The sequence below is a fragment of the Pleurodeles waltl genome, chromosome 10 (genome assembly GCF_031143425.1).
Source record: "Pleurodeles waltl isolate 20211129_DDA chromosome 10, aPleWal1.hap1.20221129, whole genome shotgun sequence".
Classification (NCBI taxonomy): domain Eukaryota; kingdom Metazoa; phylum Chordata; class Amphibia; order Caudata; family Salamandridae; genus Pleurodeles; species Pleurodeles waltl.
Window position 1 is genome coordinate 244,933,433 of NC_090449.1, and position 20,378 is coordinate 244,953,810.

The 20,378-nt window shown below is 43.1% G+C and overlaps 1 protein-coding gene across 2 annotated transcripts in view; it reads right to left on the reverse strand.

Annotated features, from left to right (window-relative positions):
- The window catches only part of RAC1 (Rac family small GTPase 1), a 54,259-nt gene extending 34,096 nt beyond the window's left edge, over positions 1 to 20,163 (reverse strand). Inside the window, exon 1 of one of the 2 annotated variants that reach the window (XM_069210318.1) lies at positions 19,938 to 20,163. In XM_069210318.1, the coding sequence (XP_069066419.1) occupies positions 19,938 to 19,972 (35 nt within the window). In that variant the 5' untranslated portion in view covers positions 19,973 to 20,163. The remainder of the gene's footprint in view (positions 1 to 19,937) is intronic. The other variant, XM_069210319.1, reaches the window with a different exon arrangement.
- Between the last annotated feature and the right edge of the window lie 215 nt (positions 20,164 to 20,378).

Sequence of the window (20,378 nt, forward strand, 5' to 3'; positions counted from 1 at the left end):
CTATAATCCCTACTATAGCAATTTCCTTATTTTGCCACCTTTCCATAGATCTACATACTGGGGCTGGGGGAATCAGTAAGCAATAGTTCAAGGGCTGGAATTCCTTTGAGTCTGCAAATCTACTAACTTGCATGTCTTAAGAATCTTCACCAGCTCTTCTCTAATCTTTTCCCACAATGAGAAAGGTTGGGAATGTACTCCTGACAATGGCGGAAGTAGAAGTTCTTCCAGGGTTGGGGGGAAAAAAAAGCGGTCGGAGGGGAAGTAAACTTGTAAGTAAACTAAATCGTGCTAAATTACAGTTCACAAATATTTCGAAGGAGTACAATTTCCTGGTCTAGTTCTGAAAGTTCTTGTGAATTTATGAAAGCCCCTAATTCAACAACATATGCCATTGGTGCACTTTTGGTCCCTAATTAAGTCTGACATTAACAAAGACATTTTGTTTTTATTAAACTTCTATTTCTCTATCATCTGACCTTACTTTGAGTTATTGATTTTTGCTCTTCCACAAGGAGCATATTTGCACACAAAGTAGTTTTGATTAGCGCCAGGAACTACTGTGGCAATCAGTGGCGTAACAAAACTGGTGGGGGCTCCGCTGCAAGGTATATGGAGCCCCCTCCCCCCCAGACTCCCTCAGGGCAGGTACTGTGCTGATGGGGCCCCCTAGAGGGGGACTGTGGGGCCTTTTCTTACACCACTGGGGGCAAGGTGCGTTTTTTGAGACCAAAACCTTTTTTTTCTTTTCCCCAGTGTTCGTTACAATGTTGCGGGCCTGGCAGCTCCCACAACAAAACAGTGGGACAAAAACCCATGTCAATACAAGACACTCATTGATGAAACCAAAAGAATAAAAAAATGTCAGATCGGTTGGCTGTGCCAGTGCTTGTTTATTTTCAAGCCTCCCATAATCTTGTTGCAAATGGCTACACTGATTTTCCTTTAGGAGTATTTTTGGGAAATACTAGCATGCATCAATACATTTTACTAAATGACGCTTCAAAGAAACTTGCATTTTTTTCTGAACATTTCATTTTGAAAGGAAAGAATCATCACTCTTGCTTATAAGTTTCTGCAAACATTTGCATCTAATCAGAGAGCATTATATTTAGCCTCATATTGTTAAATTTTTTATGATGTGTGTACACTTGCAGTAGTGCAGAGTGACCCTAAAACGTTTATTTCAGCAATCACCCTAATAATGAAGGTTTTTAATTAATGAACCGCATTAAGATATGTACACTCATTACCTCAACTGCAGACAGTTCCCTTCTTTGTAAACTGGCAGCGAAAGGGTTTGTGCTGCAGGAGGTTAGGCCTACTTTTCACAAGGACAAAATGCACCATGAAAAATTTGTTGCTCTTGATCCCAAATGATAGGCCCCGGGGGTCGAGTGATAAGAATGCACAGCGATGTGGAATTCCTTTCATTACATGTTTATTTCTGCATAGTTAGCTTGTATAGGTGCCCCCCCAACACAGAGAAATAGTCATTAAAAATAGTAAATGAAACACTAAAATAGGTAGACAATATTCAAGTAGCGATGTAGAATTTTCGATGTTAAGGGTACTTAGTCTGGCAAACTCTGTGTTGTTAAAAATATTGTAAAACACATTGTTCCAAAAAGGGAGTACTGTTAAAGCGGTTCCCTTCAAAATGTAGCTACCAATGGTCATTGACTGGAATTAGTGTCAACCTTGCCGAGCTGTAAAATGACAAAAGCCATTTACCACTCCAGGCACAGTATTACAGCTTTGGAATGGTAAAATACCGTCCAAGCTAACCTGGAATGAGTAAAAGCAACCCCTAACACGTGTTTCGCTCTCATTGGAGCTCATCAGAGAGGTTTAGCTTTGTCCAGACACAAGGGAGCACCCAGTATAAGTCAAAACAAATCCCTTTCAGGGTTAGAGTGACGCATAATTCAAAGCTGTAATACTGTGCCTGGAGTGGTAAATGGATTTTGTCATTTGGTTGAATCCCAATATCGAAACAAACTCACATCCAGCAAGCTCGAATATGGTTCATAAATGTATTTCTTAATGCAGGTAACACAGTGTCCTGAAATGCAATGTCAACGCTTTTCGGCAGAACGCCTTCTACTGGACACACAAAAAAAAAATATATATTATATATATACACATATACACACACACACACACACACACACACACACACACACACACACACACACACTTCATCACACAATCATAAAAAAACTACACTGGTTAAGGTTATGAGGCTAATACTTGCAGGTAAAACTACCATCCGACCGTTTTACTCTTCCCGCCCCCTCTTTATTTTAAGGTACCTCTGAAGGGGATAGAAGTGCAGCGCTCAATCTGAACTGGCTCACTTGTGGGGACAGCATCATGGGCAGCCACTCAGTCACTGGCACACTTGCGAGTGTCTCAAAGTTAGATATCAGTCACTTCCTGCAACCTTGTCAGCGCCAGCACACAACCAGCAAGTGCTAGCCACAATCTTAGAAGTTTCGCACACTTGGCTGAGTGTGACAGCTTCACAGGATTTTTTACGCTGGCAGACTGCTCAGGAACAAGAAGGAAAGAGCCACAGCTACGTCACACGAGAAGTGCCAAAAGTCAGGGTTAATCCTTTCAGCAGTGCAGGAAAACTCAGGAGCACATATGCAAGTGCCATTGCTGCAAAAGTAGAATTAATGGGCAGATCCACTTGGGTAATCTTTGGCTGTGCTGCAAATCCCACGATCCAGTGAATGGCTCAGTCGGGAAGATGCTTGCAAGTTCTTCACAAGTCTGTGCTGGACACACCCACAGCACATGGGTGAACTGCTCTCTTCCACACCAGTGGTAAGCCTCTGCTGTAGGGCTGGCTGAATCATCCCTCTCCTTAAAGAAATGGCCTCCCTGGACGTTTCAGGACAAGGAATACAGTACTTCCTTCAAATCAGATTGAAGGTGATGGACCCTCATCTCTGGGAAGCTGACTAACGGGCAGAGGCATGCCCTGATTTTGCAGTAGTCCCCTCAGTACTCTATGGAGCACAATTCCTTGATCAAAGAGAACTTGAAATAGGGCCACAAGATAAGGGAAACCACTTTAACGAATGGCAGACAGGGAAATCTGTATTTCGCCACCTGTCCTTACAGAACCAGTTTGGGTAGTACTTTTTCATGTATCCATTTCAGGCTAATGTCCACTCTCCACCTTTGTCTAGGGTAATGCTGTTCACATGAGCGTTTTCTCCAAGCTGGACCAAACAAAACTGAGGCACAAACAAGTGTGAGCAAACTTCATCAGACTATCAACAGCCACACTTGGCAGTAGAAAGGAAGAGAGACAAAAGGATAAAACATTTCTAAAGGATCTTTGACACAGACAACAGGAAATGCAGTACACAAAATGGCAGTCTTCAGAAGACTGATCAGCAGCCACCTTTGTCACAATGACCTAACCCAATATCCAAACGAGAGCCTGTATCCTATTTCCTCACTTCATTATCTAGGTACTCTTCCGCAAGTCTCAGTAATGTCCGTAATACACTTCACTGTCTGGAAAAGTAAACTCCCCCCCCCCCCACACACACACACACAAATTTTGTGGACATTAACAGGCCAATTGCTGCCAAAATAGATCCTGCAGGCCTGTGCCACTCTGGTTCACTCAGTCATTCGGCATATAACACACTAAACACATACAAAATACACCTATCTCCATGCTCAGAATACTAGAGCTACAATTACTCAAAACAGGGGCAGGCCGACCTTATCTCACTAGATCCATGAGCCTGTGACATGAACTGCAGCCTAAGCTTGGTGTGCCCCTTCCCCATTCATTCAAGGACAGGACACTATCAAACGCAGGCACAGAACGGCACACACGGTTGATGCGAGCGAGACTGGGGCCAAATCCCCCAAACTGGGTTGCTAGATACTTGCAATTCGGGCATGGAAGGGGTGGCGGCAAATAAAGAAATTGTACACTATGCAGGGGATTTCCCCACCCCAACAAAAATAGATTTGTAAACATACAGAACGTTGAGATACATAAGTCAACTGGGGCACACGTTACTGGTCGTATAAGAGACATAACATGAGTCAGACGTCTCAGTAGCATACTCAACCCAGGTACGGTATGATCAGACAATTTATTGCAGTCAAATCAAACCTAAGCAGGTTCATAGGGAACTCTGCGAACATGTCGAAAAACGAATACAGTTTCAGTCACCGAACAAGATCATTGGCATAACAGATATAAACTACCAAAAGATTTTAGCAGTGACAACTAAAACCAAGAACCAAAGAATAGTTCTTTGAGCACAAAACTTGGAAATAGCCGACTTTCAGGTACATCAATGAATACACTTACAGAAACGATCTATGAATTGAATCGCTTACAGCAGCTAGATGGTAAAAGTGCCTGACAAGAGTGGCCAAGAAGACTTTCAGTCTTTGTTTCCCTCTGTAGCCTAATTCTTGGTTTTGCTGAGATTGTTGCATCGAGCATCTTACAGTATTACCCTGGACTGACTCCCATTTGCTCCAGTTAGCACATCCATCTTCTAAAAACAATTAGCCGGGTAAGGGAAGAGGATGCACTGATCAGGTGAATGCATCTGCACAGAAACAAGTCACTAAAAATAAATAATATACAATCGTTATACTAGTTGTAACCTAATACCTGGCGAGTTGGTCGGCAAATCAAACAAGAGGGTGAAATGGATGGGTTAGATTTGATAATTCTCCAAACTTTTATGTCTTCCAAAGTGTCGATGTCTTCCATCAACCCGCAATCAAAGGCAAACTCCTGGCTTTTAACTGGGAGTTTTGTTGAAACTGTGTGCTTCAACCCTACGGTCAGAATAGAGCAGAAGTATAGTTCATGAAGGAATATGTTTTACAAAAATGCTTTTTTATAGCGAAGGGAGAAGTTCATACCAACGAGGACGGCTTCTAATGTTAGACATTGCTTTTGGTGGTTAGTAAAGCGTAGGCAGATGAGGCTGCTGCTAAAAGGGAGGAGAGAAAGCTGATATTAGACACTCGCGATTTTCAGAAATTTTTAGAAGATTAGGTATATGTTGAAAATTACTGGTAAAAAACGAGATCCCCGCACAGGAAATAGGTAACGGCCCGACAAAATATGAAAGCATTGGACGATGATGTTGCACTCCTACCATACAATAGTAAAGCAGGAAGAATGCGGCTTAACGTAGGCTATGCTTAGAGCCTGGAGTACTAGTGGCTGCGCCTTGCCTTCACATGCAATGACATTCATGGTTCACACCTTTCCGTTATCTGCCTCTTTGTTTATTTTACTGCAGGATGTTGACAAATTAAGTGCTATAAGTGTCACTTGCATTTATTTGCCATCAAACAGGAATTTTCCATTAGGAAAAAAAAAAAATCCTACACAGAAACGGTGAACCAAAGTTAACATTACAGCTCCAAGGGTGACCAGCGGGGCCATTAATCAGTCTAGATAATATAATAATTCTAATTCATACACATATACAGTAACCGTGCAGATGAGCACAAGATAATAACTGGGGGTGAGTGTTTGAAAAGTTTCAACACTCCCTCCATCATTTTATTTTGTTTAGTGATGTTGTTTTGTGCGCCCTAAGTGGCAGGGGTATGCCCAGACGTGGGTCCCTTGCTCGCTGCACCACTGGATCAAGCTAGCCTGGCTGATGAAGGGTGATACCCTGAAACCGGTCCCAGGATGCTTGTTTCCTGTCCAGGGAGGACCTGGCCTAAGCAGTTCGGGCTGGACTGTTCCCATGGGGAACAGGGTCAAGACTGATTTGCATATGGCTGGGTCCAAACTGGGGTGACGTGGCGAGCAAAATAACGATGGATTTAACCCATATCTTTGACTGGGGGTGAGTGTTTGAAAGGTTTCAACACTCCGTCCATCATTTTATTTTGTTTTGTGATGTTGCATAAAATAATAATAACTGCCTGTTACAATTGTAGAGCACGGGTGGCATAATTCACAAAGAAAAACCTCCAATGAGCCCTGATGCCTCTCCAATCCCTTAAAGGCAAAAAGTGCTTGTTACCATCAGCAGATATGTACATATACATGGTTTCTGCTATGGATTTTCTTTATGGGCAGTAGTTCAAAAAATATATTTAACTAGAGTACAATGGGTTAAATCCAAGCAGAGATGACTTAGAGGTCTAGGCGGAACTCGGGTAAGTCGCGCTGATTTTTAGTATCTGGAGCTTGTTCCCCAATGTAAAATCAGAGGGAACGGCACCACGTTTCACGCCAGAGGGCGCAACTTCTTTCTGTCCCTAGAGTATATTTTCTACTCCAGCGGCAACTTCTTCAATGTGAACTCCGCTGGTGGAGCGGAATTTATCGCCCACCTCTAATAAAGTCACACTAACTGTGCCTTGTAAGCATAGTCACTATTTGCTTCTGCAAAACAATTGAAGAATGGAATCTGTGAAGCATTAAACAGTATTTTCTCTAAACTGTAATATACACATGCCCTGTGGAGGTAACTGCATAAATCCGTTTATTAGTACCCTAACATCCATTAATATTGTGTGTTACACCTGGTTTTATTAGTCCTCTAAAGTTGATAACTTCATAGGGTACCAAGACAGAAAACTTCATTATCGCGTTAGTAGGGTGGATGCCTTGGATGTTTTAAGTCAAGGTGCACGAGCCGAGGAGATTGTTTTTTCGACAATTGTCAATTACCACCAACTGACTTGTCACATTTGACTATACTTACTGAATAATCTAGAAATTCAAGTGCCCTGTTTTAACCTTCATACAGTTCCAAGTTTACTGCAGCAGTGCCACTGGAATTGTGTGTCAAGGGAGCACCAAATTATACTGCAAGATTTACTAAATTATATGGCAAAAAAATGCAATTTATGCTGCATAACGCAGCACGTTTTTTATTTTATTCCTTAACTATTTTGTAATTATTTATTTAGGCAAAGATTTCACCTCAATAGTGGAAGTTTAACAGCCAAATACACAAATAGGCAACTGACAAATGGCTAGTTAAACCTTTGTGAAGCACCCCCTAACACTAACGAACGTCTCAACGTTTTAGTCCATTTTGCTCAATCTGATGTAGAAAGATTTTTTTTCTTTAAATCCCAAATTTATGCAGCAGGTGATGGATGTGGTAAATGCGTCAAATTCTTAATTATGCAAAAAAGAGCTGCAGCCGCAGTATCACATAATTCCTGGGGCCCTGGGAAAAAGCACTCAAAGACTGTAAATAGCCCAGTTGTTACCAGCCTGAAATACCAGACACACAACACATTCTTCTTCCATCACCCCACAAATACTCATGCATTTTGATTGGTCTAAACCTCCAGAGTTGTAAAAAAAAAAACATACTGTGGATATTATTATTATATAAATAAATGAGCTCGAAACAATTCCGAGTTACCCTTGAATGTGTATTGATCCTCTGGCTTTCAATACCAGCGAAATTAAGGGAAATAAGGTAGTGTAGACGTAAAACAGATTAGCAGATTCTTTCTTCTGTCAGAGAGATCTGTTAGTATACTGACGTCTAACCTCCAGGACACAGATTTAAATTCAAGAAAATCAAGACTGCCAATCATTCGAATGATAAGCAAGTAGATACGGCATGAGTACTGAAACAACCTTTGCAAAATGGCCAGGTAATACTTAGGAAATATTATGCCCTACAGTTACAATAATTCTTATTGACTGCCATTATACGGTACTGAATTACCAAATTGCCTTGAACACCAATGACTACAACTGAGCCCACAGGAGGAAAATAATGACTGTACTTGGTGGAGCGCTACATTACACTGGGTGGAAAAGCAAAGGGGGCAAAATGTGACTTAAGTAACACCAGGGACCGTCCCTTACTCCTCTCTGACTCTTGCAAGGCAGTCCTCCTTATTTTGTTTTACCTGCCAGTCATTCTATAGTATGTCCCATTCTAAGGTGGCTGAAGGGTAATCCGAAGTAGCTAATAAGGAAGTTAACCAATAGTGTTCAGAATTGGTCTTGCCATGTACCTTAAGACTATTTAACTTCTTACACGCTTTGTAGAAAGTGGAATTTCTCTCATCTTGGACCGACTACACAGTGCTTTTGACCCCACCTACCTAGCGACAGCGGAGGATTTCCCAATTATGCAGTCAGCAGTCCATGATTGCACCATCGAGTTGATCCATCGCCAGGAGGGCAGAATACGATTTGGAAAGTGAAAGCAGCAGCTCACAGGGTATCATTCAAATGTTTCAACAGATAACCAGAAGGGGGACGTGCGAGATTCTCATGCAGGGAAGTCGGATGAAGTGGGATAAACTGTGGGGCATTGGTAAAGATTGCCAGCTTGCTAAGAGTCCAACAACAAAACTCAACGGCGGGTGCAGTTCGAGGGAGGCCCTACTGGGTGGGCAGAGAAAGGCAAGGTGCAGGGCACCCGACAAACGCCGGTGTGTGTCGGCTTAACCAGGGCAAGCATGAAGGCGGATCACCGGTACTATCCCGCAGGTGGAGGGAGGGGTTGGCCTTACCGAACAGAGGAGCTGCCGCACTAGTTCCAAGCTCAGTAAAAATCCTAAAAGAATATCGAATAATGTTTGATGAAATGCAGCGTTTCAGTGCAGCCACTACGTTTTGAGTGTGAATCCGTAATTTTTTTTTTTATATCGAATCGTTAACATTTGTAGTTGTGCACTAGTACAGTAAATGGTGATCTAGATTCCACTACCAGATTGGGTTTCTTAATTACAGCTCCGAAAGGCACAAAAATGCATACTGAAACATACAAAATACACGAAAAAGACCAGGGATCCCAAATCTAACCTCTTATGGGGGATATAATAAAAGTCTTGATTAAATACACAAACTATCTATTGCACAATGTGTAAAACAGAGCAAAGTCTATGGCCCACTATCAAAAAATAATAAAGCATCTCTCTGCCGGGCAAAGTTCTTCAGTTACCAATATAGCACAAGGTTCTTCCTGGAAGTTGCGAGAACTGCAACCTCCAGGAAACACTTCCTATGGAGTGCCTGAGCTCCTCCCTCACCATTATATATATATATATATATATATATATATATATATATATATATATATATATATATATCTGTCGTTCATTCTATATCAGAGAGGTCAGGTGAGATTTAAACTCCTGGTATAAGTCCGGTGGCATAACTTCAAGATACATAAGTGATGCAGAGTGAGAAATAGATGTTGATGCAAATGCCTACCATCTTTCAGATCGAACTTCACTGCAAGCAGAGGCGACCAGTGGAAATCATCAGTTGGATCCAACAGGGTAGCAATACAAGGAGTCCACTAATGAGCGGCTGAGCCCAACCCACCTGAGGCAATATTAACCAATCGGGAAGTAGTTAGGCAGTGCACCCAAGAGCAACAGAAGGCCAACTAGACTAGGGTACTGTTAAGCAAACTGAAGGGCGTTATTTCAGAGTCACCAATGAACAGGAGGACCAACTCATTTAGAGGAAATGGTAAGGCACCCACACAGTGCTATAAGGAATCTGACCTAGGAGAGACTGAGAAAGTCCACTGGAGGAATTACTTTATGGAGTATATCCTAGATCAACAAAGTATCAGCTCCACAGAAGAGAATTTATAGGGTATGTGGCTATAGTAGGTAGGTCATGAGCCCATATGGGAGAGTTAATGATAAAACCCAAGGTAACAACAAATACCAGACTAAGAGGTCCAGTAATAGTGGGTTTCATACGTCCCCTGGAGTGGGTTTTACCAGAAGATTGGCTTTGTAGAGTGTTTTTTGGATTTCTGGAAGAAGAAACTGCAAGGGAGTTTCAGGGAAGGATAGGAGTGATGAAAACAAGAGGAGGCTCTGGTTGCTGACACCAACCAGCTTTAACAGAAGACAACAGGGAGACAACTCTTTACCTTGTCGTCCTCTACATTAAAACTTCCAGAGAAGGATTTAAAAGGGGTCCGAGGGGACAAAGGTTGGTGCAACTGCCCCAAAATGGCATGCCGTGGGTAAGGCCAAAGCAAAGGGGCTGTTGTGTGGGGGGAAATCGAATGACACTAGGGAGGTAGGAAAAAACCCAGGGAGTCCCAGTTGCAGACACGAACATGTTGTTAATCTGCTAAAGTAAAATCGCAACATAACTTTTTAAAAACTACACAATAAGTCAAATAAATTGATCTCTCTGAGCCAATCGGGCAGGAGACAACCACTGAAGCCCATACTCTGGGGACAGAATAACCCCTTTTGGGGAAACAGAAACACAAGTAACACACACACATTCAGGGGTCGTTACAACAATTTTCTGCCTGCAGTGCTGAGAGTCAGCTTTCTCCTTTGATGGCATATTATATTTCCATTGCAGAGGTATAGTCATAAGGATGAGGACAATGCGTCCCCACCTAGGCTAACTTATTTCTGGGCTGGTGGGAACAAACAACAGAATACAACATATGGACCGTAATAACATGGGTCAGATTTACAGACGACCCGGTTAGCCAACAGACCATTAATGCACATACAAACAACACTGCTGACAAACCAGTTGAAACAACTTTTTAATGAACACTCAACGCCTCACAGCCAGTTTAAACGTTTTGATGAAATGGACACTCCATCAGTATAAATGCATAATTTTATAGCAGGCTTTTTTTTTTGTTGAGAAGGTCGGATTTTATTACAAGACCGGAGGCTCCTATTATGCAGTCTTTTCTTGCTTTAATTACGAACAGCAGCCAAGCAAGAACTACAGTATCCAGAAACAAAAGAACTACAAAATGACCTCATAGTGTAGTAACCAATGGGATATCACAATGCACTACTAATATCTTATCTGCGAGCAACAAGTCCTCTTTTCTTGCTGCTCGCAGTCAAGATAAGTACCTGCATTACTTGCTCGGTTGTTTATTGTGTTTTTCTATATTACCATTGCATTGTGAAACTTGTGTGTTTAGCGCACGGTTATTATAAGGGAACGCGCGTCCTTTTTTCTGTCCTTCCGACACAGCGTCTCTCAACGGCCGAAGACGCGCGTCCTTTTTTCTGTCCTTCCGACACAGCGTCTCTCAACGGCCGTCTTCGGCCGTTGAGGACGCGCACTCGAGCGCGTCGCATTCCTTTCTGCGCGCGCGTAGCATTCCTCACATTCTTTGGGCCGGCATACCTTGTCAGCAGATACTCGCGTCGCGTCTTTATTTCCGACCGGGTTTGCTTACTATTTGAGCATAATTGGCTCACTTTGTCTCGTTTGGTATTCTCAACTCCTGCCCACGTCTGTCAGTCGACTTCGACTGCATTGAACCGCCTCCCTTGGCTCGGTCCTGCCCCTTCAGACACTCCTTTTTCTTTTACCTCAAAAAATTAACCCTTCGGTGACCAGTGTGTTTTTACATTATGGCTGGGGAAGAGGATTCCCAGGTGTTTCAGGAGAGTTTGAAGTCCTTCATAAGGGACTCTGTACAGCAGGCAGTCTCAGTTTCCATGTCTGAGGTTACCAAAAATTTTGAAGCCTCGGTTTCAAAGATGATGTCTTCTTCCAAGTTGCCTCTTAATAAGAGCAGGAAACGTGCGACCACTCTCCCAATGACGTCCAAAGGCGTTTCCTCTGGTCCTTCCACCCGAGAGGTCTATAAATCGGGTCCCCCTCCTTCTCCTTTATATATTTCGCAGTTAAGAGACACGGATGACGATGATAATGTTTCCAGCCATGAGGGCGATGTGGACGGATCAGAAGATCCAGTTTCTTATGGGCCTCTGGAGAAAAGGCGTAGAATTTCTCCTCTTGACGGTGGTGACGTACACCTAGTGTCTCACGATTTAGTCGACCATGCTGGTGAACCCTTATTTGATCCCTCCTTCATGGTCCATCCAAATTCAAAGGAGTGGTACCCATCAGAGCATGTGGCGGATTATGTTTCTTTCTTTTTACGTCACCCTCTGGATAAGGCCGCTCGTAATAAACTCAAGTCAGAGTGTCCTCGTCCCTCTCTTCCGGATAATATAACAGCAACTCCGGTAATTGATCCTAACATGCTGATGTTCTTCTCAAAATTCGGCAAGGATCCCAAAAAGGGCGTGGATAGAGCCTGGTCGGGTTGCCAGGACAAGCTTCTTGATTTGGTGGGCCCTCTCACCAGAATTTTTGATTTGGCGGAAGAAGCAAAAATGGATAGTAACCCTATTGATCCGGAGGTCCTTTCAAACTGGGCGCAACGTGCTATTTGTATGCTGGGGAACGCCAACACTCAACTTTCGATTGAAAGGAGGAAGAGTCTGCTTTTAAAGATCGATCCCAAATTAACTTCTCTGGCCTCAAAAGATGAGGGTCCTTTGGCCAAAGGCCTGTTATTTGGAGATTCTTTTATTAAAGATTTGGGCAAATATGTGTCCACCTTTGCCTCTCTGGATAAGGCCCAGCTTTCGATGAAGAAAATGTTTTCGTCTCGGGTTTTTGCCAGGGCCGGCAAAGGCAGGAGTCGCTTTGCCGGCCGCTCCATCAGGAATCAATATTCCAACAGAGACTCCTTCAACCAGCAATCTCAACCTGAATCCTATTCAGGATACAAACCGAAGTTCTATCCCCGTCGTTCAAGAGGCTACCGGTCCAGAGGTTACTCCAGCAGGGGAGACCAAACCTCCGGTAAGTATTTCCGCTTCTGGCCTTCCTCCTGTAGGGGGCAGATTAGCTCTGTGTCTCGATTCATGGCGTTCTCTCACCTCAGATCCCTGGGTGATTCAATCTGTTCAAGGGTACCAGTTAGAATTCTATCAGATGCCAGTTCAGAGTCGCGTCCCTATACCCCTAGTTTTTTCCCAAGAGCAAAACGAGCTTTTGCGCGTCGAAATCCAATCTCTCCTGGCCAAGTGCGCAATAGAGCCTGTTCAATTCGACTCTTCGGGCTTCCTCAGCACCATCTTTCTAGTTCAGAAGAAGAATCACAAATTTCGTCTGGTGTTGAATCTCAAGGCTTTCAACAATTTTATAATCTATCGTCACTTCAAGATGGACTATTCTCCATCTCAGGGACATTCTGCTTCACCGAGATTGGCTAGTCAGACTGGATCTGCAAGACGCCTATCTCACAGTCCCAATTCATCATTCACACAGGAAGTTTCTTCAATTCCAATGGCAGGACTCTTTTTACCACTTTCGAGTTCTTCCCTTCGGCCTTTCTTCCGCTCCTTGGTGTTTCACCAAGATTCTCAAACCCGTCGCAGCCTTTCTCCGGTCTCACGGGGTGCGTTTAATTCTCTATTTGGACGACTTCCTTTTGATGGCACAGGACAAAAATCTACTTCTAGATCATCTTCAACTGTGTCTAAACCTCCTTCGCGATTTAGGTTTTCTCATCAATGTGCAAAAGTCGGTTTTAGTTCCGACTCAATCTTTGGAGTTTCTCGGTTTTCGAATAGATACCACTCTATCGGTGTTGCAGCTCCCGCAACACAAGGTTTCATTGATCAAGAAGGAGATTCGCCACTCCCTTTCCCTTCCGCAGATCTCTCTCAGAAATCTGGCACGCCTGGTAGGTCTGTTAGCTTCTTCCATTCAAGCAATCTTCCCAGGTCCTTTACATTATCGAGCCCTGCAACGGCTCAAAATACGTCATCTTCACAAGGGTCTCGCTTATTCGGATCCCTTGGTCTTAGATGCCGAATCCAAAGAAGAGCTTCAGTGGTGGCTAACCCATCTAGATGCCTGGAACGGCAGAACTATCTTCTCTGCCGCCCCAGATCTTGTATTAGAATCCGATGCAAGTCGGACGGGTTGGGGCGCGAGATGTGGTCAGTTCTCGACTGGGGGCGCATGGTCTCTGAAGGAGTCCTTCTTGCACATCAACAGTTTAGAGATGCTTGCAGGTTCCTTTGCCATCCGCACTTTTGCAAAGAACAGGGTAAGTTGCACCATCCTTCTCAGGATGGACAATTTGTCCGCGGTCAGATACATCAATCACCTAGGAGGTACCAGGTCAAAGATACTCTCCTCTCTGGCAAAACATCTTTGGGAATATTGTCTGCCTCGTCGGATTTCAGTCAAGGCGGTTTTCCTGCCAGGCAGATTCAATACAGTAGCGGATTGGTATTCCAGACACCTTCACGATTCCAGCGATTGGCAACTGCACCCTTCAGTGTTCAGTCACCTTTCTTTTGTCTTTGGAGAAATGTCTATAGATCTGTTTGCTTCTCGCCTCAATTCTCACCTTCCTTCATATTTCAGTTGGAGGCCAGATCCACAAGCCCTGGCCACAGATGCCTTTCTTCAGATTTGGCCGACTTCCCTTATATATGCTTTTCCCCCTTTCCTTCTCATCCCCAGAGTCCTCGCTCAGGTGCGCAGGCAACGGTCGATTCTGGTGATTGTAACTCCTTTCTGGCAGACCCAACCGTGGTATCCGACTCTATTAGAGCTGGCGATCGCTCCGCCTCTTTGGCTGCCCCAATTTCTCGATCTCCTCTTGAATCCTCAGGGCCATCAACATCAGTTGATTCTCGACGGATCCCTGTTCCTCATAGCTTGGAAAGTTTCGGGTCGTCCTGGGGAGTCTCAGGAATTTCGGAGGACGCTGTTAAATTTATCCAGCAGGCCAGAGCCCCGGGAACTTCCAGGGCCTATAAGTCAGCTTGGTCCCTTTGGTGCAGCTGGTGCCTGGACAGGAATTCAGATCCCTTTTCAGCGAATGTAGTATTAATTATAAATTTTTTGGCTTCTTTGGCTTCTCAAGGTAAGGCTTATCGCACTATTAATTTGTATAGATCTGCCATTTCTGCGGAGCATCAAAGAGTTGATGGTAGGCCAGTTGGAGAGCATCCCCTGGTCTGTCAATTGTTAAAGGGAGTAAGATACGTTAATACACCGTCCCCTAAATATAATGTTATGTGGGATGTTACTCTGGTGTTGCGTTTTCTTACCTTGTGGCCTGATAATGAATTATTATCTCTCAAACAGCTTTTGGCTAGGTTAACCATGCTTTTATGTTTAGTTTCTATCAAGCGGATCTCAGATGTTAGAGCACTGGATGTTACTTCCTTTTTCTTTTCTCCCCTTGGTGTTTCGTTTCAGATCAAAAAACGTACGAAAACCAACTTGTCTAGTATTAATTATCCATATTTTCCCTCTCAACCCAATATATGTGTTGCAAATTGCTTAAAAACTTATGTAACCCGTACTGCAGATTTGAGATCGTCCTCTTCATCCCAACTACTTATTTCCTTTCAGAAACCTCACCTTCCTGTGTCTTCCCCTACCCTGGCTCGTTGGGTTAAATGGGTTATGTCCCTTGCTGGCATTGATATTAGTGCCTTTGGTGCCCATTCGGCCAGGGGGGCTATGGCCTCTCGTGCTTTTTGGGCAGGTTCCTCTTTACAGGATATTCTCAGATCTGCAGACTGGTCGAATGAAAATACGTTTAGAACTTTTTATTGTAAACCGATTTCTCATGTCTCAGATTCTGTGATTGCAATGCTTTGAACATGCATAATAGGAGCCTCCGGTCTTGTAATAAAATTGAGATTTTCCTAGCCTTGGTGTCTGAAAGGCTAGATTTTATTAAAGACACGGAGGCGAGTATTATCCCACCACGATTTAACCCGCCCTGTTTCTCTCTTTCAGTACCAACTCCCTCTTCCGGTGTTGGCTCAGCGTGATACACACCAACGTCTCTTACCAAGCTTGGATTTGTGCGACATCGACTATGCCTTCCAGTCGTCCTTCGGTCTCCGTCATCTTCGAGATGGTTGCATGGACTTTATGACTTTGGTTTTTATGTTCTATGTGATTGTTTTGGTTACTTCTCCTCTTTAGTTCGCATCAAGAAAAGAGGACTTGTTGCTCGCAGATAAGATATTAGTAGTGCATTGTGATATCCCATTGGTTACTACACTATGAGGTCATTTTGTAGTTCTTTTGTTTCTGGATACTGTAGTTCTTGCTTGGCTGCTGTTCGTAATTAAAGCAAGAAAAGACTGCATAATACTCGCCTCTGTGTCTTTAATAAAATCTAGCCTTTCAGACACCAAGGCTAGGAAAATCTCAATTGTGGGGCAGTCAAGTAAGTGACACAAAGTGGGAAACGTATGTGATCACACATGGGGTTAAGTTGGCTAGTCCTTCTGAAAGGCATTTTTGAAACAGTATTTTGGGAAATAGATATCAATGGTAAAAAAATAAAAAAAACTTATCAAACACTCTTAAAACTGCCCACAGCACGGATATGTTAGAAGAATCTGCAGAAAGGGCTGGAAGAAAGGATTTTAGTTGTGCTTTTTGAGGACGAGGGGATATGAGGGTTCCCAAAAATTGCTTTTCCCACTTTGTCACTTATGAATTCTTGCTCTGACAGATAGCAAAATACGTTGGATAGATTCACACCCAATTTGACCTGAACATTTTTTTTTTTAACCACTTAGTTTTTAAAATTGTCATGTAGGCAACAGGTTGCCATTCTGGAAATCTAAAATAGTACAAAATATACTGTTTTGAGTCGAAGAATTTTTAAATGGAAAAAAAAAAACGACTAATGTTTTCCACTATGGCCAGCCCCTGATTTACGAACCAGCTCTTAAGAAACTCAGTCATTTCATGATCTTACACGTCACACACAGATTACATTGCAAATGAGATTACATAACCATCTATCCCATCAATTCCATAGTTACTTCAGATGTAATTGGGTGGATAAAGCTCCGTTGTCAGTAGCAGGATGTTACTACAGAACATATAGAGAAGACAGACTATGGCCTGATTTAAGTCTCGATTTAGAGCCCTTTGAACACAACTTCTTTCTTCAGTGGCTGTGACCACTGACCGTACAAACAAGCAACTGCCAGCAAACAAATGAGGAAAAGTGCTATGATCTTCAGCTTCACATATTTGATACGACAGGGATGCTGTGATACTTAATATCAAAAGTGTGTATATATAAGGTATTTGAACCTCGGCCAATACACATCAGATAGGATCCCTTCAACACCATTTATTGTATCAATTTAACGCACACACATACAAACAGAAAACTACCTACCTAAGCAAAACATCTGCAGAGGTTGTTAATAGGCATGCTTTCCCCTCTAAAACCCTAATACGATTGTTATATAGCGTTGCTGCTCAGCGAGCAGGCGCACCATAGACAATGAACATGTCAATTAGATTGGGCGGGCGGAGGGGGGGGGGAGGGGGCGGTCAAATGACCAACAGGCCTGTCATACAGAAAAATGTATACTTAGGGTTGTAACTTTAAAATACAAATCACAGCAACCCCCTGCTTGTATGGGCTGATCAGTACAAAGGGCCAATGAAATGTGCAATGATGTGTATTATAAAATTAAGTTTAAGAGAAAGAAATGTGCACAGTGGTGTCAACTAACATGGTGTTTTTATCATGAGACTTCTATAGAGAAAGAATAGCATTTTCTGGTGGAAATAATCACGGGTCTCCAACATGTGCGAGATTTCTCATTTAGACAGAATGTACACGATTACGCTTTTCAGATGGAGAAGTGCTACTCCAGAAAAGACACTAGTTCTAAAATAGACAACTAGAAAGGAAGTGGTCTATTTCTCTGGGGAAAAAAAAATGCCTTGCTGCTGAATGCATTACGATATGATATATGCATTAAAACCTATATACCGAAAACAATTTATCGTGAAAGCACGGACAAGGCATGTCGTTTCTGTTTTTCGTGTGACACTTCCAATGTATGCAACAGTCGAGTTCCGAAAAATAATGCCCATTCCAAACAAAAACATTTGTCTCTGCAAAGATGTTCACATTGAGCAACTTACCTCTGATAAGAAAGCCAAAACGGTAGACTTATTGAATGTAAAGGGAATCTAGGGGGCGGGCTTTGTTTTAATAATTTAAGCTATTTTACTCTGAATACCTTACGGAGTACAGCAGAGCTAAGTGTTTACAAATGTTAAAATCAACATACATATGGATTCATACTGTAACATTGCACATACCACGCCCACTTTGAAAGCGATGCTACACAAATGGGTTCAATAAAGAGACAGAATAGTGTAGGGTCCTTCTGTGATCATGTTAAGCAACAAAAATGACAAGATTCATGCTCCTCAACAAAAGGTAGTGATGCTTCACAGAGCAACAGACTCGCCACACAAATCCTGCTTTAGGATCCTGAACTGACATCTAAGAGAGCAACTGTGTCTGAATGCAACGGATAACTGGATGTACACGTTGTGACACACGTACGTGAAACCACCGCTATCGTTAACCTGGTCTTTCACAGATACCAAAAACTGCAATCAGGATCTTTCAGCTTTCCGGTTGGTGAAATTTTCTTATTCACAGATTTAGACATGTACAGTAAAAGGACAGTTAGGCCACAAACGATCTTCTGGAGTAAGGCCTTACGTGTTTTCTCTTATTACAAGTACACACGCTGTACTACGGCAATGCAATCTGTTTGACTAATCAACATCAGTTGAAGATTTTATCATTTGACTATTGCTGAAAAATACATCTGTAATCAAGTGTCAGAGTAACCATTGAGACTTCTCACAGGCCGTTTACACCTTAGACCATCCGCTTCTCAAGCACGACGAATTAACACGCAGGGCTTCACCTGAGCAACAAGTCTTCGATAGGCGTGAGCAGTCTAAGCGGGACATTCGCTGCTTTACCCGAAGAAACAATCATGACCCACTCTCCTGCGGGTGCTTACAACAAATTTATTGATCATAACTTTTTCACCAACAAAAAAAAGAAAAGCAAACATAACACCCCGACGTTGTCGGTAAGCAATACAAATCGTGCCAAAAGAGCTACCAAACCACGTTTCTGCGAGCAATCTCTCAGCAATAATTATAATCCATCTGAATTAAAAATAATATTCCTTCAATTAGTTATTATACACTTGTACACGACTCCACGAAATAGTAGTTCCTCTGTCTCACATCATATATTATGCGTGGTTTTGTTTTTAATTCCTATAAAATATTGGCAGGTCGAGAAAAGAGCTATTAGAACAGCAAAATTAAAAACAATTGGAAACCTGGCGACTAAACATAAATCTCAGCGAACAGCTCTGCGCAAAGGACTCCTCCTAAACACACTGAAAGGAAAGGGAGGAGGGATTCCTCAACTAAAAATAATTTCCAGATGGTAATTTTCCAGAGAGGTCCGAGTGACCCGGTGGTGGACATTTCAGGAAGGAGTGATGCATCCAGTGCAGCCGAGGGGTGGGAGGGATAGGATGCACCCTTGAGCGGGACCCATACCAGCGACAGTGTGCACTTTCCTTAATCATCTCAAAAATGTGTTTCAGTGTAATTGAATGGAGGGATGATTGATGCAAGATAGGTTTGCCCTCTTCGATCTGCTCTACACGAATCGATGCGGAAATTACGTTACCAGCAAAGCTAAATGTATACCCACGAGTATTTCCAAATACCAAAATGTAATTTCAACCAGCCATACCAATAAATGCAACGCAATTCAATGTGATAATACTCTGGTCTTCCAAATACAAAAACATCATATGGATGTGATGATGCAAAATCTCATGACAAACCACAAAAATCGGTTCGTGAGACTCTTAGGGACATCAACAAGGAAACAAAACCTCAAAAGCCAACACATTAAAACCTTGAGCAGATGTGCTCAATATTGGCGTAAGGAAGTCGTTTTTTAATAAGCCGATTATTATAGTATAAAAAAAGGAAGGAGGGGAGGAAACCAGAAACGAACCACAGGAAAGCATGCTAGACATGGGGATACAGTGTGACATACAAAAATGGGTAAATGCGGCCCTGAAGAAGGAGGGGTGTAATCACGGTTGAGGTTTGGGCACTGGCAGGGAAGGGACATGGGTGCAGTGCGCACAAGTAGGGTGTGGTTTGGGGGTGAGGGATCTGAGATCTAAGGGGACCCTAGTGTTTAGGAGGGGCACGTCCATACACGCAGGACGCGGAGTCAGCCGTCACTCACCCGTCCCCGACCACCACACACTTGATGGCCTGCATGGTGGCTGCGGCGGCCCTGCTCTAAAGGACGGCGCTGACACTGGCGCTCGAGCGGGTTAGCAACCCTCCTGATCCGACCTCGACCGCAGGCACTCCCAGAGACAGATCGCAGACAAGAAGCAGCCACCACCCTAAACCAGGACTGAGCTGCAGGGAAACAGGAAGTGCCGCGCAGGCGTACATCCGGCCTCACCTCCCGGCGCGCGCGAGGCTGAGTGGTACTCACTATTTGCACAATGGAAACAAACGAGGGACAAATAACTCAGATCTACTTCTGATATTCAGGTATTCGTCCGCTTTGCAGGGACACGACGGCCATCGTTGAGCGATAGTTTTTTGATATTTAGAAACAAATGATTTCTCCACCAAATAAATAAAAGAGCAGTTTCTTAGTCCTCTAAATTGA